Source organism: Mus musculus, chromosome 17 (assembly GCF_000001635.26).
Source record: "Mus musculus strain C57BL/6J chromosome 17, GRCm38.p6 C57BL/6J".
Lineage (NCBI taxonomy): Eukaryota > Metazoa > Chordata > Mammalia > Rodentia > Muridae > Mus > Mus musculus.
The window spans coordinates 78,915,471-78,937,102 of record NC_000083.6 but is presented as its reverse complement, the minus strand read 5'-3'; the positions used below and the strand labels follow the sequence as shown (position 1 = coordinate 78,937,102).

The window sequence follows — 21,632 nt, the reverse complement described above, 5'->3', positions numbered from 1 at the left end:
CCCTCGCAATAGGAAGTGCGTCACCGTAAAGCGGAAGTAAGCTCCGGGCTGCACTCGCGTGTCCAGCCCGCCATGTCGGCCGACCAGGAACCTGTGGCGTTCCTTGCCAAGCAGCCCTGGCGTCCCAAACAGGTGACAGAAGATCCGGATGAGGAAGACGAGGAGGATGGCGATGAGGGCAAGAATGGCTTCTCCCTGGAGGAGGTGTTACGCCTCGGAGGCACAAAGGTAAGGGCCGCAGGCTCTGGGGAAGGGGATGCTCACGGCTGCCGGGAAGGTGGGACCCGCAGCCCAGCCTCCGACCTGCTCTGAGAGCTTCCCACGCATTTACTGTTACCGCGCTTCAGTGGGAAAAAAAACAGTTCGGCTTGCATGTTTTCTCCTGGGTTTATGCCTCGTTAAAATGTAGGCGATCGGATTCTAACCACGTGGGCAAATGTTTTGAACACGACCGTATGTGTAATCTACATCTGCTAGGTTAAAAGGTTGGATTGAAGTCGCTAAAAGAACCTGCCAGTTTACATTAGCCTTTTATGAAAGTGCCTCTTCCTCCCTACACTACCTCATAAAGTACTTTCTATTATTGGAAGGAGTGTTGTATGTTTGTTGGTACACTCGTGTGGAAGTCAGAGGACAACTTTGGAATCGATTCTCTCTTTTATGTGACTTCCGAGGATCGGACCTAAATCACCAGGCTCCTTGGCATAGACTTGACCCACTGAGCCATCCCCTGCCCACTCAGATAAACCTTTAACCTTGCTCACCTGATGCATTACGAGTGCCTAGATCATTGCGATTTTCACTGGATTTTGTGACTGTCAGCTTGAGAATCTTTTCATATCTTGAAGAAGGTTCTTCAAAAGCCTTTTCCCTATTGTGTACCTATCTTTGGCACATTTTCCTGTTGGATATCTGTGAGTTTGCCAGATAATAGTGTAATAATTCATATGTGATGGTTTTTAAAAATGAAGTTCTTACTGAATTTCTGGGTTTGTAATACGGCCTTTTTTTTTTTTTTTTAATGTGTTTCTACAGCAAGATTACCTTATGCTGGCTACTTTGGATGAAAATGAGGAAGTGGTGGATGGGGGCAAAAAGGGAACCATTGACGACCTTCAACAAGGTGAACTGGAGTCATTTATTCAGAATCTGAATTTGGCCAAATACTCAAAGTCTTTGATTGAAGAAGATGAACCAGAGAAAAAGGAAAACACCAGCAAAAAAGAAGCAAAACTACTGAAGGTGGAGAATAAAAAACAAAAAGCAACAGAAGGAAAAAAGACATCGGAAAAGAAGGTGAAAAATAAGACTGTACCAGAACAGCGTCCTGAGAGCTGTCCCGTCTCCAAAGCAAAGAAAGATAAACAACCCGATGTGTTTGAATTTCTAGAGAGACAAACAATGTTACTCAGGCCTGGAGGCAAGTGGTACGACATGGAGTACAGCGGTGAGTATTCCTTGGAGCTGCAGCCTCCAGATGTCGTGTCCAAGTACAAAGCCCTGGCCCAGAAGCTGTATGAGCACGAAGTCAGCTTATTCAAGAGTAAGACAAACAATCAAAAGGGAGGCTCTTCCACCTGGATGAAGGCCATCGTGTCATCAGGGACACTAGCTGACAGGATGGCGGCCATGATCCTTCTAATCCAGGATGATGCTGTCCACACTCTGCAGTTTGTAGAAACCCTGATGAGCCTTGTGAAAAAGAAGGGCAGCAAGCAGCAGTGCCTCATGGCGTTGGACACGTTCAAGGAGTTGCTCATCACAGACCTTCTGCCAGACAGTCGGAAGCTCCGGGTTTTCAGCCAGCATCCTTTCCACAAACTGGAAGAGTTGTCCAGTGGCAACAAGGACTCGAGAGATAGAAGACTGATACTGTGGTATTATGAACACCAATTGAAACACTTGGTAGCAGAATTCGTCCAGGTCCTCGAGACTTTAAGTCATGATTCCTTGGTAACCACTAAAACGCGGGCCCTGGTAGCTGCCCATGAGCTGCTCTGTGATAAACCCGAGGAGGAAAAGGCTCTTCTTGTGCAGGTGATAAATAAGCTGGGAGATCCTCAGAACAGAATTGCTACGAAAGCCTCCCATCTGTTAGAAGTGTTACTTCGGAAGCATCCCAATATGAAAGGAGTTGTGTGTGCAGAAATAGAAAGGCTACTCTTCCGCTCAAATATCAGCCCCAAAGCTCAGTATTATGCAATTTGCTTTCTAAACCAAATGGTCCTCTCCCATGAAGAAAGTGAGTTGGCTAACAAATTAATTACTCTTTATTTTTGTTTCTTTCGGACTTGTATCAAGAAAAAAGACATTGAATCAAAAATGCTCAGTGCGATTTTAACAGGGGTGAACAGAGCATACCCTTACTCCCAGATAGGTGACGACAAAGTGAGGGAGCAGGTGGACACTTTATTCAAAGTGTTGCATGTTGTAAATTTTAATACGAGTGTGCAGGCTTTAATGCTACTTTTCCAAGTAATGAATTCTCAACAGACAATATCTGACCGATATTACACAGCTTTATACAGGTAAGTGCATGAATGTGGTGGAAACTTTGCTGTGGTATAGCATATATAGCATAGGGTAAAAGGTTGTGTGTGTGTGTGTGTGTGTATACACATACATACATATAGGTATGCATATATATGTACCTATATGTATACATACATACTCATATTTCACATAGGCACCCTCAGTAACTGAGTATTCACCAACTTTGAGCACGTAACACTTTGACACTTTGCTACATTTGTTTTAAGTCTTACTAGAGAGTCAGGAACTAGAACCAGAGGTGGAATTGAAATTCCGTTTCCCCAATACACTCAGTCTAAATCTCCCTCCAGTTCTTCACACAGCTGCTGAGTAATTCTTTCAACAAGTGATTTTTTTTTTTTTTTTTTTTTTTTTTTAGTGCTTGTATCTGCTGCCCATGTACTGGGCGTGTAAGATATGGCACCACCAACAGACATCCCAGCCCTGCAGATCCTTACTGGAAGTATGCTAAAGAGTGCGTGTTAGGAGTTCCAGATTTCAGGCTTTGGTTTGGTTGTATTATGCTTTTTCTGCCTTTAAGCTTTGTTTGTTGAATCACACAGCTGTCCTGTATCTCGCCGAGGCAGATAGTGCTGCAGTGGAAGCACGTTGGGTCTGCCTTACATATGCTGTGTTGAGGAACTTTTCTATTTTCTATTTTGCTTTTTTATTTTTGAGACAGGTTCGCACCGTTTAGCCTCGACTGCTCTAGCTCTGAAACCCATAGAGACCCGCCCGTCTCTGACGTCTGAGCGCTAGAATTAAAGGCCTGTTCTATCACTAATTTGTTTTTATTTTTTATTTATTTTTTTTACAGTTGCACATCTGTATCTAACTTATGAAGGAAAATGTAAAGTAGTTTAGACTTAAGCCACACTTACCATGATCTGAATCCCAGGCAGTAGTTTGCCATGTGCAAATTGGATAAATTATTTAACTATCAGTAAAACCCTACTGGAAACTTGACGAAGCTCATTTTTCTTACTGTATTTTATTAGTAAAATGCAGGCCCGTGCATCCACCTTTAGTCCACATTAGGAAGCACCTGCTGCGCTCCAGCAGTGAATGACAGACAGACAACTGGAACCTTACAGAGCAGTGCTTAGGGCCAGTGAGACGGCCCAGGGCATAAAGGGGTTTACTGACAAGATTGCCAACTTGTGTTTAGTCCCCAAGACCTACATAGTGGAGAGAAAGAACAAACTCTGAGTTGTCCTCTCCAACTTGCTTATCTCCTTCCATAGGCATACACCACACACACACATACACACACCACACACATACACACACATTTTCCAAGAAAACTGTATAAGGGAAAAGCTTTATTTGGGATAATTACTGAAGGCTTTCGTCAGTGCCTGATTGGACCCCTCATTTAGGAAAACAGCACATGGAGGAAGCTTATAATAGAACAGTCTGATTCCTTTGACCCTTGGGAGAAAAGGCAGGGAAACTGAGGACTCTGAGTTTAGGGAACTGCAGAGCATAAACAGAGAGAACATCAGAAGAACTGAACCTATTTTAGGAGCTGTGGACATGCAGAGAACATTCTGGACTGGGACGGTGGGTATGAGGGAGTGCATGCTTAGTCCATTGGGTCACATCTGAAGGACTCAGAATTTCCGTTTTAACTACTCATAGGTGGTCTACACTAGAGCCGTGTTGGGGGTGGGGAGGCTGCCCCGCTCACCTCAAGAGTAAAGAAAGGCAGACACTTGGGTCATTTCATCTGTGCTGCATAGGACAGAGGTTATTTCATCTTGCTTCCTAGGGCTCGGTCTTTATTTTGTTAACAGCTCACTGTGTAGCCCTGGCTAGCCTTGAATTTGCTATGGAAATCAGGCTGACTGAACTTGAGAGCTGCTGCCTCTGCCTTCCAAGAACTGGTTAAAAGCAGATTGAGTAGGTGTCAGCTTTTGTTAATTGGCGTGTGTGTAACCTTTCACGAGGGGTCTGTATCACTATTTAAAAAAAAAATGAGAAAAAAGTCACAAAAAAGTGGCTCTTAACTGATGATGTCTTTCCTTTGTACCAGTGTGTTCTTTCTCTCGGGGGTCATTGATTCTCACAATATCTGATAAGACAGAAGTAGTTGCTTATTGTAACATATGCAGGAAAGGTGTCCCTAAGATGAGGTTGTTGTAATTGGTTGTGGAGTCTGTAAACTGTGACTCCTGGATGTGAGGATGACTTTAGGAATGAACACTTGACCTTGATTTCATTTGACAGAAAGATGTTGGATCCAGGCCTGACGACATGTTCCAAGCAAGCGATGTTTCTCAACCTGATCTACAAATCTTTGAAAGCTGACATCATGCTGCGCCGGGTGAAGGCGTTTGTGAAGAGGTTGCTTCAGGTCACCTGCACACAGATGCCGCCATTCATTTGTGGAGCGTTGTATCTTGTGTCTGAGATCCTTAAAGCAAAACCAGATTTAAGAAGCCAACTAGATGATCATCCGGTGTGTTCTCTACTGCTTCTTGACCTTAGTGGGTGCTGGTGTGCTGGGTGGGGGCTTTTGTGTGTATGTTTTTCTTTGCTTTACCGGTGGTAAGTTAGTTTCTCTGGAATGTGACTCTAGAGTTGGAAGGAGCCAGACTTCACTGCCGGGTGTACAGCTAAATAGATGGGCAGCTTGCTCAACTTTTCCATCTATTACATAAGAAACTGCATTACATTAGAAATTGCAGTCATATAAGGGAGTTATAGGTGATTATAGAATGAGTAGACCCTTTCCGTCCATTTCCTCGGTTATGAAATAGAAATAAATAGTAATAGCACCGGTTGTCGTGGTTTATAACATGACAGATGTTTGAGGATTCAGTTGTAAAATCTCTTGGCTGAGAACTTGGCTCTCGTGTTTAGGAAGAGAGTCTGTCTTCTGTCTCACCTGGGTGGCCGTCAGGCCTGGAGTTTCACTTGATTGCTGTTTCTTCACCCTTTACCAGAATTGCAGTGAGTCTCTGAAACTCTGCACCACATAAATGAATACAGACTTCATTACAATTCCCATTGATTAACAGACTTCATTACAATTCCCATTAATTAACAGAGTCATTGCTACATTTCGTTAGGAGTCTGACGAAGAAAACTTCGTTGACGTGGGAGATGACAGTGACGATGAAAAGTTTACCGATGCAGACAAAGAAACAGCAACAGATGCAGTAAAGGAAGTAGAGTCAAAGGAGACAGAGCCTGAGAGCAGCGCAGAGGCCGAGAAGCCGAAGGCCGCTTCCTGGGTGCACTTTGACAACTTGAAAGGTGAAGTCCTTTGGCTTGTTCCCTTGAACTTCTAAACGAAGGGATTAGTTTCTTCTGTTAGCTTCATATATCTATGAGTATGTGTGCGTGTGAGCACACGCATGCACATGCGTGTGACAATTCTGGAGGTGCAATGCATAGCCATTGTGTGTGCTGAGCAAGTAGTGAACTACATCTGCAATCATGAAGTGAAATTTTGTTGGTAGGGAATCACAGATAATCTTCATTAACAGAATTCCGTGTTTTAAATAAACCTTGGAGATCAAGCAGATGCCTTTGAGGTGTGGGAATTAGGTGAACACTGATAAATGATGTACACTGTGAATCATTAATTTCTGTTCTAAATAAGAGTTTGAGCCTCATCGAGCCACTTTAATCAGCACATGAAGGCACCCACCTGTGGGCCACATGAAGTTTGATTCCTGAATGGACCTGTATTTGACACAGCTCTTGACCCTTCTTGATTTTTGTGTGGCTGTCATATTCATTGCAGTTTCTTACAGAAAGTTTTTTTTTATTAATTTTTTATGTGTATGTGTTTAGCCTGTACATATGCCTGTGTGCCATGTGAATGCCTAATGCCCAGGAGGCCAGAAGAGAGCATTGGATGCCATGGAACTGGTTTCCAGACAGTTGTGAGCACCATGTAGGTGATAGGACTTGAACCCAGGTCCTCTGGAAGTGCAGCCAGTGCTCTTAACTACTGAGCCGTCTCTTCAGCCCCTTAAAGCAAGTTTTTAAGATAGACTTTCTGAGAAATAGAAACCTCAGGTGTCTATGTACACACACATCAGAGGAAAAGAAGTCAGTTAATAGAATATTAGAACCAAAAGAAAGCTTAGAAATGAGGTCTTTATCTGAGGCCACAAAGAAAAAGAACACCAGCTTTGCACTGAGGGAGGCAGTACCAGACTCATTTCTTTTAGGACCTGTGGTGAAAATAGCTCAGCTTTAAGTGTCCACTTAGATAGATTAAAGAGCATGCTGGTAGTCAAGGAAAGTTTTTTGTTTTTTTAAAGATTGATTTATTATTATAAGTAAGTACACTGAAGCTGTCTTCAGACACCTCAGAAGAGGGCATCAGATCTCATTACAGATGGTTGTGAGCCACCATGTGGTTGCTGGGAATTGAACCCAGGACTTCAGAAGAGCAGTCAGTGCCCCATGAGGGAAGTTGTTAAGGGATTCATCTGTTGGAAGCACACAGTGTTGTGCTTTAGGAGGATGACGAGCTTGTGCTAGAGCTGTAGAGTTTACAGTGGACGTTAAAACCTTGCGGGGCCAACGAGACAACTCACCCAGGGAAGGGGAGGCACTGCCCCTAAGCCTCATGGACTGACTTCAGTCTCGGGTCCCAGATCGTGAACTGCATGGAGACACGGCTCCTAAATACTGTTTTCTGACCTCCACATGCAGCCTATGGCACTTGCACACACACACACACACACACACACACACACACACACATACACACACATGCTTAATAAGAAAAAGTAGAAAGCAAACCTAAGTCTCTTTTATTTTAGAGTTTCTGCAAACATACAAATCTGTTCCAGGAAAAAACTTCCTGAATGTAACTTAATAGCAAGGATTTGCAATACCACAAATGAAATGCTCTGAAATACTCTAGACATATTCCTCTAGGTTATTTCCATCTTTCCTATTTAATACTTGTTTTCTTAGCACTTTCTCTGGCTGATTGAAAACTACTGAAGAATCGGTCATTTGGGAGATGGAGCCAGCATGTTGCAAAGTTTTTTCAGGAAAAAAAGTGTTTGAGTAGACAGACATCAAGATAAATTCTTGAAGGGACTGGACATTTTTATCTAACATTGGATTAGTGAACTACTAACACTTGAAGATTAGGTCATTCTGTGAGAACATTAGTTTGAAGCATCTTCTTGAACTAGGAATAAAACATTTCAAAAATTCTGTGTTCTTAGGTGGCAAGCAAATAAAGACATATGATCCATTCAGTAGAAATCCTTTATTCTGCGGAGCTGAAAATACAACTCTTTGGGAGCTCAAAAAGGTAAAATAGTTTCAACTATCTTTTGATTAGTTTGTGACACATATTCTTCCTTCATAGATTTTAACACATTGAATCTTTACTTGCAAATGATGAAGAAGCTAACGTGAAAGCACACACTGGCAAAAACATAGTGTGTGTGTTCATTCTACAGAAACATTTTAACTGATGTACATGTAAATAAAAATACCATATCTAGTTTACAAATAAGAATGTGGATGCATGTGGCTCTCTAACATGTCCTGCTTTTGTGTGAGAATAGAAATCTTTTCCTATGTTATTTTGTAAATGAAGAAGAGGAGTTAGGCTCCTAATAGCCTTTCTGTAACCAGAAGGCAATGAATTTCTCCCTGTGACTCTTGAAATGTGAGTCTTCTGCCAGGCAGTGGTGGCGCACGCCTTTAATCCCAGCACTTGGGAGGCAGAGGCAGGTGGATTTCTGAGTTCGAGGCCAGCCTGGTCTACAGAGTGAGTTCCAGGACAGCCAAGGCTACACAGAGAAACCCTGTGTCAAAAGAAAAGAAAAGAAAAGAAAAGAAAAGAAAAGAAAAGAAAAGAAAAGAAAAGAAAAGAAAAGAAAAGAAAAGAAAAGAAAAGAAAAGAAAAGAAAAGAAAAGAAAAGAAATGTGAGTCCAGATGTTCACAGCACTCCATTGAGTCTACAAGACCACAGCTACTGTCCTGGAAATGTCCATGTGTCCTTTGTCTGTCCTTGTGCTAGCTGCAGCTCTGCTGAGATTAAAAAAAAGATGGGGGAACTGCTGATGCCCTGTGCAAGTCAAGCTGGTGTGTTTGTAGCCATTACTTCTTTATATTCCTCTCTGCGTGTTCCTGTAGTAAATAAGGGAGGGAAAAGCCAGGATCACTTGGGAATGATTAAGAAATAAATAAATGCATGCCAGTGTTCCCTGTGTGAATGGAAAGTGCATATTCCCACTCTTGCTGTGCACCTAAGTATGAAGGATGAGCTGTCTCAGAGTAGAACTTGGTCAGCTGTTCCTGATCCATGGAGCTGTATCCTAATAGACACTGACTGGCATAGTTTACTCTGTCTGAGATACATTTGCTTGTAAATGAAGTAATTGATTCTTTTGCCTCAGACAAAACTCACTAGTCATTCCTGTAGTCAACAGTTCATTCTCAAACAGTGCCTGAAGATCAGTCCTGCCTCTCTACAAAGTTGGATGATAGAGTTAGTGTTCACTCTAACAGTGCAAGTCTGTGCAGTGTGGAGGAAGTGCCCTGCCCATCCAGTGTTTCTCAAATAACCAGTGTACAGTGTTCCTAATTCACTGTAGGTGAGGTCTATACATTCATAGTGGACCAGCTAACTGCCAGCTAAGTAGCAAATGCCTAACGCCATTTGGTGTGGTTGATCCTACCTGGCAGTTAATTTTTTCCTTTTGGTATAGCTTCAAAGAAGAAAATCCACACTTCGGTGAAAGACTTACTAACTCCTTTTTTAACCACAGATCTGTTTGAGGCTAGGTTCTCTTCATAGATGCTCAAACAGTATAGAACACTGGGAAGGATTAAAATGCATTGTGTTCTAGTCACCTAAACACACAGGAGATTTTGAAAATATTACTTTCAGAAATAGTGCTTCCTAATTTTGTAATCTCTGTTCTGAAATACACATATTTTTCATGAACATGTTGTTTACATTAATAAATGGTATGTATGTTATTATTAATTTCATTTTACGTGTATGAGTATTTTGCTTGCATGTGTATGTGAGTGCATCCACTTGCATACCTGGTTCCCAAGGCCAGAAGAGGCTGTCAGATCCCCTGGAATTGGAGTTACAAGCAGTTAGGAGCCACTGTGTGGGTTCTGGGACCTGAACTCAGGACTTCTGCAAGTCCATCATGTGCTCTGAGCTGCTGAGCTGTCTCTCCAGCCCCTGGATTTATTAATTTAAATGAACTGAAAGCATTAAAATTTTTCCTGTTATAATTTCTAATAAATATAAAAATAACCCACTTAGGTGGACGTTCTTAAATTTTCAGTTTTTTAAATGCATACATGGTTTGCAAACCATTTGAGAATCATTCTTTCTGTATTAGCTTAAGTTTTAGTTCTCTAGATTTTTCTCAAATAACCTGTAATTTTTTTAAAAAGACTTTTTATGAGTACACTGTAGCTGTCCTCAGACACACCAGAAAAGGGCATCAGGTCCCACTACAGATGGTTGTGAGCCACCATGTGGTTGCTGGGAATTGAACTCAGAACCTCTGGAAGAACTGTCAGCACTCTTAACCACTGAGCCATCTCTCCAGCCCCCTAACCTATAATTTTACTTTAAAAACAAAAAAAAAAACCTTAAAAATAATGATGTTTATATTTTTTCTTATATAGCTATCTGAACATTTCCATCCTTCTGTGGCCCTTTTTGCAAAGACTATCCTTGAGGTAAGTATAAAATACTCTAAAATATGTAAATATTATAGGGTTTTGCGGGGGGGGGGAGGTTAGGGGTTTTGGGTTTTTTTGTTGTGTTTTGTTTTGTTTTTTATTTGTTGGGTTTGGGCGGGGGTTGTTTGTTTTTTGTTTTCCTGAGACAGAGCCCTGGCTGTCCTAGAACTCCGTTTGTCTGGGTTAGTCTTGAACTCACAGAGAACCGCCTGCCTCTGAGTGCAGGGCACCTTGACACCTGGCTAAGTTTTGTAGTTTTGGGTCATCAGTAATTGATGGTTCAAATTTCCCTGCCATGTAGAATCTGATGTTTTCTGCTGTTGTTGAGGACCAATGTCTAATACAGAGAACAAAGTTGGTGTCGTGTCTCATGCAGATGCTTATTACAGACTGGCTCTCCTGGGGACACGTGCTATGGCCTCTGCTTCCTGGGTGTGCTTTTTCAGTGTTTGGTTCTGATAATGGTTACATAGTCTCCCCTATATTGCCTATAAAATCTCCAGTACATCGTACAATATATGTTTGTATGTATAGTTTTTTAGTGTGGTATACAAATATTGTTCATATCTGCCTCAGATGGGACATAGCAGCAGCTTATGGTTTTCCTGTTTTTCGTATTTAGATAGATGGGTTATTTATTATTAAATCCTTCAGTCCTCTACCATCTTTCCACCTTTCAGGGAAATTGTATTCAATACTCAGGGGACCCACTGCAGGATTTCACACTCATGAGATTCTTGGATCGATTTGTGTACCGAAATCCAAAGCTACATAAAGGCAAAGGTAGGCCTGCATTATTTAGTGTCTGTTTGGTTCTCGTTGCTCAGATTTAGTATGTGAGTGAACGTATAACTGCATTAGCCTATCATGATTTACCTTTCAGAAAATACCGACAGTGTTGTGATGCAACCCAAAAGGAAGCACTTTATGAAGAATGTCAGAGATCTCGCTGGTAAGCACAGAGCCAGGGCAGGTGACTCCAAAGGATAGCATACGACAGTCCAATGCAAACTATATTCTGTGCCCTACTTTATCATGATAAACAAAGTACGTTAAATGATAGGCCCTCTGACAACCATTCCCTAGCCTTGGCAGTTAAACCATTCTGCCACAGCTCGTAGCTGCTTCAGAGCCCAACATGTACAGTCCATATCCTGTACAGCTCATCCCATCTTAAACTCCTCTAACAAAAGTGAGCAGCTGGCTCTTCCATGCAGCACCATTGGCAGTGCAGTTGAAGTCCCCCTGTGGTCCCCGTGTGGTCCCCCTGTGGTCCCCTGTGGCCCCATGTGGTCCCCTGTGGCCCCCTGTGGTCCCCCTGTGAACGTGTATTTGGTACCAATCTTCAGATCTGGTTCTACTTCTCTGTTCAGCATTTCTTCACACACCAGGCCCCACCTTCATCTCTTGCTCAGAAATTCAGTTGAGTCAGTTTTAATTATTTCCAGCCAACTTCCGAGAAATCCAGAAATGTCAACAGGGTTACGCAGGCTAAAATTAGGGCTGTAAGGCAAGCCAATCGCTAAATCAAATCAAATTTTATTTCATTAGGAAAAAAGCCAATATCCTTGAATTCTTTATTTTTCTCACTTCTAAGTAAAATTATGGAAAGTTCTGTTGATGGATTCTTCCTGATTTTAAACTGCAAGCATTACATACTTTTCTTCCGAGACAACCAGAGTTGCTATAACCCGCGTGTGGGTGGTAGGAGCAGAAGGATCAAGAGTTAGGATTAGGGTTAGCAACTTCATAAGAACTCTTCCAGGGGCTTCAGGGGTTAAAAATACTTCACTGGGAGAATTCCAGGGGCTTCAGGGGTTAGCTCAGGGGTTAAAAATACTTCACTGGGAGAAGGCCCAACCTTGGTTCTTGTCACCCATATAGGGTGTCTCTCACAACCACCTGTAACCACCTCTGGGGAGGTACAGCATCTGTGGCTACTGCCGACACCTGCAGTCAATCACATCTTTGCCCACACATGTACATATAAAGAAGTAAATCTCAAATAATTTGGTTCTCTTGAAACTTGTGTCGTGAGTGCAACTGAAAAACAATAAAAGAACCTGTTGCTCCACTGTGGCTGTGTTCTACCTGTTCTCCGCAGGACAGCCAAGAGTTTAGTATGCTGAGGCTCACACACTTCAGAGGTGTGCTCTGTACTGGTGGGCTTCTTAGCCAACACTGTCTCGTTTCAAGATTTCAGAACCATTCAGCAGTGGTGACTCACATCACAGCCAGGGCTTCACAGAGAAACCCTTTCAAGAAAAAAAGATGTCAGAACTGCCAGTATGTTAGATATAGTATGAACATGTGAGTGCTGGGAATGGGTGTAATATGATGCTTCATTCTGCAGTGAACAGCAAGGAGTTCCTTGCAAAAGAAGAAAGCCAGATCCCAGTGGATGAAGTGTTCTTCTATAGGTAAGATACCTAGAACAGCATTCTTAGGCACTGTTTAAATGTTTATATTTGATATATTGCTTTTTAAGTTTTTAATTGTTTTTGTTTGTTTGTTACTTTATTTACATTTCAAATGTTGTCCCCCTTCCTGGTCTCCCCTCTGTAAACCTCCCATCCCATCTTCCTTCCCCTTTGTCTCTAAGAGAGTGCTCCTCCACCCACTCACCCACTCCCACCTCACCACTCTAGTACCCCCTACACTGGGGCATCAAGTTAACTAAACTCCTGATCCTTCTGTATATTGCCAAAGATGACTGTGATCCTCCTGCCTCTCCCTCCCAAACGGTAACTCTTTAGTGTCTCTATCTGTGTTGGTATATGGCTATAGTAGTAACTCAGGGGTAATTTGTTCACACCATGATCCTTCAGGCAGAAGGATCCTTTGAATGAAGTGAGACTGATTGATCTTTAATGTCACTACTGATGCTTCTAGTGCCTTTAATATGATGTCAAGTTGTCTGGTTGATTAGTTAATTAGGTTTGATTTAAATTGCTTTAAAAAACAAACAAACATTTATTGTGAATAATTTTATGAGTGTGATGCCAAAAGTAAAAGTCTTAACTTTTACTGTGACTTTGGGTGGGCTGATTAGCGACTTTAGGTCATTTAAAACCACTATATTCTGATACTTAGATAAGTAGTGTTAAGGTGAACCAACCTTTTACTATGCTATTATTTTACTGTTGTGTGGGATTAAACTCAGGGTCTTGTTCATGCTAGACAACACTGTGTACACCCTAAGGCCTCTATGGTGCCATGTTAAAATGTTTGAAGAAATGGCTTATAAGACACTATAAAGTCTTGAAAGCTGCTTCTACCTCACTTAAAAGTGCTTGGTGGCGCATACTGTAACCCAGCACTCAGGAGGAAAAGCAGGGTTGAGTGTCCAGAGCCAGCCAAGGCTACATGGAAGAGTAAAGAAAATTATGCCTCACGTTTAACTCAACCCTTTTATATTGAATACAAATTCTACTCATTTGTGCCCATTTCAGTATCCATAACACACTTTGAGTTGTAATTAGTCTTTAGTTATAAATTATACAGATATGTAATACGCATTTTACTTTAGGTATTACAAAAAAGTTGCTGTTGTTAAAGACAAACAGAAACGCAGTGCAGATGAAGAAAGTATAGAAGATATTGATGATGAAGAATTTGAAAATATGATTGGTAATTTGTTTTTGTTGACTCAGTTTGTAAAATTATTAATATTTGTTAATAGACTGTATAATATTAGTAGTATAAGTGAACTTAGTATTTACAAATCATTGATCTGCAGACTATAATGGAAGATTAAGAAATAGCCTATGGTGACCTTACTCATATTCATTCTAGAAAAATAACGTTATTGAACTTTGCATAATATGTCAGACAATTCTGTTTGCAGGCAGAGTGTTTTCATTTCTCAAGCCAAGGCTCTGATGACACAGACACTGTTTAGTTTTCATAATCTCCTAGTTTTATGAGTAGCAATGTCTGCTGGGTTTTTTTTTTCTTTATAATCCTTACAGCTTGGGGATTTTTAGTTAACTGTAATCAAATAAAACTACATGAAAATGGAAGGGTTTACTTGCTGTTATATCCTATACTTGATTAAAAATAAACCCTAAAGTTATTTTTCAACAAAAGAACTATAGACAGGAATTACAGTAACAGACTCCATTTTAAAGAGGTCACTAAGCTCATAGGTTTGCATAGGACAAACCAGCAGCAGTCCTAATAACGACATTCTGCTGTTGTGAAATCCTGGTTCTGTGTCACGGCTGACTGGTGTGTAATGTGTATCACTCTTGTCCTTGCTGTCTCTTACACTGTTTATATGGTTCTCGCGCAGACACATTTGAAGACGACAACTGCTTCCCACCTGGGAAGGATGATATTGATTTTGCCAGGTAAAACGCAGCCTTGTCTTTACCATTTCCCAGTCTTTCCCAGATTATTATAGTTCATTAGAAGAGGAGGCCTAGAAATTACATGATCCCTAAGGGAAATGCTCACCTGGGCTTGAACCTTTAGAATGCTTGTCTCCTGAGCACACTTTAGAAGACACAGCCTCCTTTACAAGTGTTTCCCCCCCACCCCCACCCCCAGCAATATGAAAAAAGCAAAAGGAGCTAAGGCTGACTTGGAAGACTCAGAGAGTAGTGACGGCGAACTTGGAGACCTGGATGACGATGAAGTTTCTCTCGGAAGTATGAACGATGAAGACTTTGAGATTGATGAAGATGGAGGAACGTTCATGGATGTGTCAGATGATGAAAGTGAAGATGCTCCAGGTACACAATGAAAAGGAAGATACAGATTATATAGCGTTCTTGCTCATTCTTAGGCTAGGCTTCCATATCTAAAGAATACACGTATCAGTACTGAACTGATTTTAAGTCAACAGCTTTTTCTACCCAGTTGCAGTTGAGCTGTCATGTTGCCTCTTTTTATCATTTAGTATAAGGGACTGTAGTGTAGCTCAGTAGTAGAATACTTCCTAAAATGTGTAAGGTCCTGGGTCTCTGAGACACTAGAGTGTCCAGTATCCTCCAGGCCCATTCTGTTGGGATTGGAGGACTGGACACACATGGAACAGATGTACCAGGCCTTGATGTTGCACTGCCACTACTGGAATTGGTATTTTCCAGGCTTCTTACTGTGTATAAAATGGTTTAATAGCAAACTTTCTTGGGTAACAGAATTTGCTGACGCCAACCCCAAAGCCAATACTAAGAAAAGCAAGAGAAAGAGTGAAGATGATTTTGACTTTGCTGGGTCATTTCAAGGTAAGAAAATACATGCGCTCTCTTCAAACCATAGCAGCTGCTATATGAAGAGCACCTGCTACCAACAAATATCTTGGAGGAAATGTTTTAAATTGCTTTGATACCATTTAGAAAATGTTTAAGATCAGCCCTCAGGCACCTTCTCCCATTTGTCTGAGACAAGGGTCTCTCTTAGGCTTAGGACTTCACCATTTAGGCAAGGCCAACTGTTCCACAAGGCTCTAGACACGCACCTGCCTCTGCCTCCTCTTTCCTCACTGACATTACACCACTACTCCCAGGTTTTTAAATGGCTGCTGCAGATCTGAATTCTGTTGTCACTCTTGCGATGCGAGTATTCCAGTTAAACCATCTCCCTGCCAAGAAAGGTGCATTAAGAGTTATAACAACAGAGTTGTGAAATGTGGAGAGGTAGAGAGTTCTCGCATGCAACCTTAGTTTTCATTGTTCCCAAGCCCTACCCTCTCACATTTAAGTATTTCTAGATGATCTTTTCAGTCATGTTTCAAGAGTCCAGTTATATATGAACCCTAACTATCTTACTACTTTAACTTTCTTGAAATGTCTACAGATTCAAAACTGTAGGTGAGTTTTTATAGACATTTTATTTTCAGTGGTATAAATAAAACTTTACTGATAAAACAATAAACATAATCAGCTTTTCAAGCCCAAAGAATAAGACATGAATTACAATTTATATTTTGTTTCACATATTACAAACTCCATCCAAGTCAGCTGTGGAATTTTAAGCCTGAGTGATACTTTTGGTTTCTTGTAAAGATAAACATTGATCGGGGACCAAATCTGAAAAATAAGTATATGCTTTGAGTAACCTACACATAATTTTTCTTTAGGACAAAAGAAAAAGAAGAAAAGTTTCAATGACTCCAGCCTGTTTGTCTCTGCTGAGGAGGTGAGGCTAATGTACTAACTTAAGAAAGTAGCTGTTTACATTCTTTTCAAGTTTCCTAATAGCCTTGCCCACCCTTCCTTTCTTTTTTCAGTTTGGCCATCTGCTGGATGAGAATATGGGCTCCAAGTTTGATACTATTGGCATGAACGCCATGGCTAACAGAGATAATGCAAGTAAGTAAGCTGGTGGTGTTTGTTTGTTTGTTTGTTTGTGTTGTTTTTACAGCAGGGTCGTAGCCCAGGCTGACCTTGGGCTCTAAATCCTCCTCCTCCCAAGCAGTAGGATTACAAGTGCACTACCAGGTCACCTGTGTCATTTAAATGGTACTTCCCTGAAGATGTCCTTAGTGGCAGGATGTTTGTCACATAGCAAGGCATTTAAACCACACACACAAACTGCAGACCCACACACGTTATTTCTTCAAGAGTCTGTCTGTTTTATTTAGACTTAGCTAAAGGTGTACTCTCACATGCTTGAAGACTTTGTAATTATTCCTGATGTTATAATCACTAGTTTCTATTCTTTCATAAAATAGAAAAGAAAAATCTTTCCAGTATAAATCCTATATTTTCACTTGTAAATTCCTCAACTATCCAGTAGAGGAGAGCAGCAAACAGTGGGTGGGAAGCCGCAGGCCTGCAGTTACGGTCAGGGAGCGTCTGTGGAGTCCCGGGTACAGACTCATCTGTCGTCTCCCCTCAAAGGTTTCAAACAGCTCAAGTGGGAAGCTGAGCGAGATGACTGGCTGCACAACAGAGATGTGAAAAGTATCATCAAGAAAAAGAAAAATTTCAGGAAGAAGATGAAAGCCCCTCAGAAACCCAAACGGCAGAGGAAGTGACATCTTCAGGGTGACAATAAATTAAGATTATACTTACCCTTAGTTTTTGCTAGTCAACCATTTTTCCTCATCTTTCTCTCTAACTCCATACATTCCAGACTGTTCAATGGATTTGTAATAAACTGTGGAAACAAAGTACTGTCATTTATAAAATTACACAAAATTTAAACTTATAGTGAAAGAATTCTTCCATATTGCTACATAGCAAACGAAAGGACAGCGGGGCTCCATGTCCACACGGGAGCTGTAACCACTCTCCAGACCTCTGTGATGGGCTGCTTGTCCGGGACCAGGTACCATGCTTAGGCTAAGTGCATGATGTCACTGTGGTCAACTCTAACTATCAGGGTCAGCGTTGGCTCTCCCCAAGAGAAAGCAGTATCTCTGAGAACATAGTACACCGGAGGAAAACAGTCTTTACAGCAGTAACTATGGTTTGTGCCCGTCCCAACCCTTAGGTCTCGCTCTGGAATCTATAATCTTAACCACTGAACGAATGAAAACTCCAGCTGGCACGTGGGGTATATAACTCAGTGACAGCACTTTTGTCCATTGTTTATAAAGCCTGCAGGTTGATCAGTAAACAGGGGAATAAGGATTAAAACAAGAGCTAGCTGTTCTCATCTAAGTAATAGGTGTGAGTCCTTACTGTGTGGTCCCAGGAAGCAACTAGTGTTTGAAACCAATAACAAAATAAGGTCACTTGCTCTAAAGTTGTAAAAACATCACAGAATCTATAGGTTGTTTCACACTTGAATTTTTACTTGAAGAAAAACATACCTTCCAAAATGAATGGAAATTTCTTGCTCATTGTTTGTCTGAAATCTGATATTAAAAAAAAATCACTGTATTAACATATTAAACAACAATTTAGTATATTAGTGTCTATTAGCATTTTGTACTAAGGTCCATCTACTAATCCAAGAAGTAAATCTTACAGGATAGTATACAAATTACATTCATCTTAAAATATAGCCTTTATCGTTTTGTTTGGTTTTTGTTTTTCAAGGCAGGGTTTCACAGTAGCCCTAGATGTCCTGGAAATCACTGTAGACCAGGTTGGCCTCGAACTCACATAGATCCACCTGCCTCTGCCTCCCGAGTTCTGGGAGAGGTGTGCACCATCACTGCCCACAGCGGTGTTAGCTTTTTCTACAAGTAAGTATGACGGGCAGGCTGAGCTGCCTCCACCCATTCCGTTCAGTTCTGAGCCAGAATAGGGACGTCTGTTCTACCCTTCCCAGGTAAAACCCAGACACTCCTAGTCTGCAGGTACAATAACAGCCTCGCTCCCCTCCTGCCCATAAAAACGTCCGATACCTTCAGTCTCAAGAAACATTTTTGCCCAGAAATGTCACCAACATTGAGTGCATCCCCTGCTAGAAAACAATTGCTGAGCTGAGTTTACCTTGGCTGGAGTGCATCTTTTTAAACAGACAGTAAGCTCCAGCGACACCCACAAGCTCAGCTGCTAGCACTCCTTTAAAGATCTTCCTCGCCAGCGGTTCCATGATCCGAGCCATCCTACATTAACAACATGGATGGATGAGCATGTTTAGATTTCTGTTGCCACATCTATAAAGAAAAACCTCCACCCCCAGTCTCAGTGCTTGTATGAACCTCAAGGGTAGTATGTGTTTCGTTTAGACATTCCTACATGCAGTTTCCGATCTCCATGCCTAAGGAGTGTGATAAACCACAGAAATTCTGAGAAGGTATAGAGCTCTTTACAAAGCAAAACTGGAGGAACTAAGGCTTTTTAGTGTCTGTTAGAGAGAAACTTTTTAGCTGACCTAGGAATTATAATACAGTCTAATAATAGGAACAGCATTGGAAGGCCCTTTTGGAGACTGCCCTGCAAGAGGAAGGTACTTTTGTTAAGTTGCACCACAGTTCATGCCTTTCCTAGACGGATATGAAACCAGACGGTAGCAAACCAGTCTTGGCTCTAAGGCAGTCTCAGTGTTGGAACACTTCAATGCACCATCCCCAAAGCAGCGTGCGTTCCTAAGCCTTCAGACCACTTCCCAGTCCCCAGATCCTGATTCAGCAAGACTAGGGTGGCAGGCACCCCAGTAATCCCCCCCCCCCCCGTGAAGTCACTCCAGGTTTTATACAAAGCCCTGGCCCATGGGGGAGAAGTTGACTGGTGGTGACCCAGTCCATGGCAAAGCTTCGAGTAACTGAAGTCTTCCCCCCTGTACGCAGAGACAAACCGAGAACGGGAGCATGCAAGCTATTAGCATGAGTAGTAGGCTCAGTTTCCAACAGTCAAAAGAAGGTGTCTTTGAAGAACCGTTATCCAGTAAATAAGGTTTTGTCTTGCTAAATATGCAAAAGGTAGCTCAGGCTTTATAACTAACTCCCTATAACCCCAAACTACTAAGCTTTTGATCTAATATTCTGATATTTTCCCACTGCTCAATGCTGAGACAGGCTGTTCTTTAATGTTCAGGATCAGCCAGTCCTTTCCCCTGCTTTTACGTCCCTTTCATGGTATCTAAGCATGAAAATAATTAAACACTATCAGGATTCGCCTTGGACTCTGTTACCATGTGTCCCTCCTCCAACGTTCGTTTTTCACTTTAGTAATGGGAATTACTCAGGGACCAGAAAAAAAAAAAACTGTATTATTCTCATTTTTAAAACGAAGCAAATAAAAAACTGGGGAGGAGGCAGAAGGGACAGCTGTGTTCCTCGATTTCCCAGTACTCTGCTAAATCACTGACGGTCCCGCTCAGTTCTAAGTTCTCAAGGGCGGTTTTAAGGTTTCAGGGCGAGGACAGGGCACACCTGCCTGCATCCTGTTCCACAACTTACGGGATCTGAGCGAAATCTTTTTTGATTGGAAGAGAGTGATGCTAAGATATCAAACAGTCCAAATAATGATATTAATAAAACACTTAATTTCTTAAAAACTGATGGACGTGCCACATTCCAAAGCCCTGCGCTTCGGGACTTGTCTACTTAATAATAAAGCACGTTTGTCACCAGAGACACACTGTCCAGACAAGATGGCTCAGGGAGACCAAAGACCACGGAGCCTTGTTGCACAGGAGCGCCTGGGGCTGCAGCGCAGGAGAAGCAACCCTGCGTGTGCTCCAGTGTAGGCCCGAGGGAGGAAAGGCGGCGCTGCGACCGGGGGCTGCTGCCCTGCAAGGATCCAACAGCGAGCACCCAGCCTTACCCGGGGTCCTGGTCCCAGCATGCGTCGCGGCTCGGCGACCCGGAAACGCTCGCGCTCCTGCGCCTGCGGGGCGGGCTCGCTCGAGTGTTCCCCACACCCAAGAATGTCACAGACCCCACGCGCCACACATTGGGGAACAGAGGACAAGAAACACTGCCCGGTCCTTACCTGAGGCCTCCGCAACCCGACTGCGCAAGCGCACGGTCTTAGCGCCACGCCCCCAGCTTTAGCCACGCCCCACAGAGGAACCTGACCTAACTAGCTGTGGGAAGCTGGTATCGTTTAGGCAAGGTTATCCTGCCCGCGGTCACACCCAAGTAAAAGAATTCACATTTGAACCCAGGACACCATCTCCAAACTCTGCACATGGATCGTCTCTCCCACTCTAAACCCAAAATGTATCAGAACGGGAACAACCCATCGCCAGAGAGTGGCCAGAAAAGTGGGACCCTAAATTGGGATTTGCCCTTTAGCCAGGTTCCTAGACAATTCCTTTACACATTAAAGGTGAGAAGCGCTGTGCCTAGGTGCTGCCCAATAGTCAAGAAGAGGGCTGACCTAAGGGAAGGAAAGATAGGAGATGGGGCATAGGAATGCCTAAAGAGGGACCACGTGCATGACAAAGCCTGGAATGTCAGACTATATCCACTTTTATTAAAATGCAGTCTGTCCTCAGAGATCCACAGCCAGGGCTGCACGGAGAAACCCTGTCTCAAACAAGCAAACACAGGAAGCTATGAATGCTGCCCAACAAAACGTTCAAGGTAAACATAATGGAAATTGGGGGAGGGGGAGTGGCTTGGCTTGGCTTAGCTTAGCTTGGCTTGGCTTGACTTGGCTCACTGGTACAGCTAACTGTGCAACACTTATGGATCTTGCATCTTCGATTCCCTGTTCCTGTTGGTTCCGACTGTTGATTCGAACATCTGGACATGTCACTGCTGTTGCTAACCTGACTCTACAGAACTGTATCCATGAGGTGTTTGCCAGTGGATCCAACTACCGCTGCCTGCTAACCTGTGAACTGAACTGATTTCCAGACAACACAGAAGGGAGTTGCTCCAAAGAACCTTTCTAAACAGTTCCACTTCCCCCCCCCCCCCCGTATCCTTTCTTTCCCACTACCTCTGGTGAGTGGTGGGTTACAAGGAAGGTTAAAGTGTTTAAAAACCATCATTAAAAATGGAATTTGAGGGCTGGAGAGATGGCTCAGTGGTTAAGAG

At 42.4% G+C, this 21,632-nt stretch overlaps 2 protein-coding genes across 6 annotated transcripts; one reads left to right on the top strand and one right to left on the bottom strand.

Annotated features, from left to right (window-relative positions):
* Window positions 1-32: 32 nt before the first annotated feature.
* Cebpz (CCAAT/enhancer binding protein zeta) lies at window positions 33-18,100 on the top strand. 2 transcript variants are annotated; one of them, NM_001024806.2, is made up of 16 exons: window positions 33-228; window positions 1,036-2,528; window positions 4,762-4,993; window positions 5,607-5,793; window positions 7,737-7,825; window positions 10,181-10,234; window positions 10,918-11,020; window positions 11,121-11,189; window positions 12,591-12,657; window positions 13,767-13,867; window positions 14,532-14,589; window positions 14,789-14,973; window positions 15,382-15,468; window positions 16,323-16,381; window positions 16,473-16,554; window positions 17,086-18,100. In NM_001024806.2, exons 1-16 carry the CDS (start codon window positions 73-75, stop codon window positions 17,220-17,222), a joined length of 3,159 nt encoding a protein of 1,052 aa, NP_001019977.1. In that variant the 5' UTR covers window positions 33-72; the 3' UTR covers window positions 17,223-18,100. The 2 variants fall into 2 exon arrangements, with proteins under 2 accessions (NP_001019977.1, XP_006523621.1); XM_006523558.4 differs by having other exon boundaries at window positions 1,036-2,242; window positions 17,086-18,097.
* Window positions 16,055-20,604, bottom strand: Cebpzos (CCAAT/enhancer binding protein (C/EBP), zeta, opposite strand). Of its 4 annotated transcripts, none has more exons than NM_001177403.1 (5): window positions 20,410-20,604; window positions 18,631-18,746; window positions 18,003-18,047; window positions 17,260-17,344; window positions 16,055-17,126 (listed from the first exon to the last, which is right to left on the bottom strand). In NM_001177403.1, exons 2-4 carry the CDS (start codon window positions 18,743-18,745, stop codon window positions 17,262-17,264), a joined length of 243 nt encoding a protein of 80 aa, NP_001170874.1. In that variant the 5' UTR covers window position 18,746; window positions 20,410-20,604; the 3' UTR covers window positions 16,055-17,126; window positions 17,260-17,261. The 4 variants fall into 4 exon arrangements, with proteins under 4 accessions (NP_001170874.1, NP_001170873.1, XP_030105878.1 ...); NM_001177402.1 differs by having other exon boundaries at window positions 20,578-20,604; XM_030250018.1 differs by lacking the exon at window positions 20,410-20,604 and adding an exon at window positions 20,214-20,408 and having other exon boundaries at window positions 16,598-17,126.
* Window positions 20,605-21,632: the final 1,028 nt, after the last annotated feature.

Coding starts and splice junctions, on each gene's coding strand:
- Cebpz (NM_001024806.2), top strand. CDS start 73: ATGTCGGCCGACCAGGAACCTGTGGCGTTCCTTGCCAAGCAGCCCTGG. Junction 5,794..7,736: donor GCACTTTGACAACTTGAAAG/GTGAAGTCCTTT, acceptor CTGTGTTCTTAG/GTGGCAAGCAAATAAAGACA. Junction 7,826..10,180: donor CTCTTTGGGAGCTCAAAAAG/GTAAAATAGTTT, acceptor TTTCTTATATAG/CTATCTGAACATTTCCATCC.
- Cebpzos (NM_001177403.1), bottom strand. CDS start 18,745: ATGGCTCGGATCATGGAACCGCTGGCGAGGAAGATCTTTAAAGGAGTG. Junction 18,048..18,630: donor AAAGATGCACTCCAGCCAAG/GTAAACTCAGCT, acceptor TTTTAATATCAG/ATTTCAGACAAACAATGAGC. Junction 17,345..18,002: donor ATTTCCATTCATTTTGGAAG/GTATGTTTTTCT, acceptor TTGTTTCCACAG/TTTATTACAAATCCATTGAA.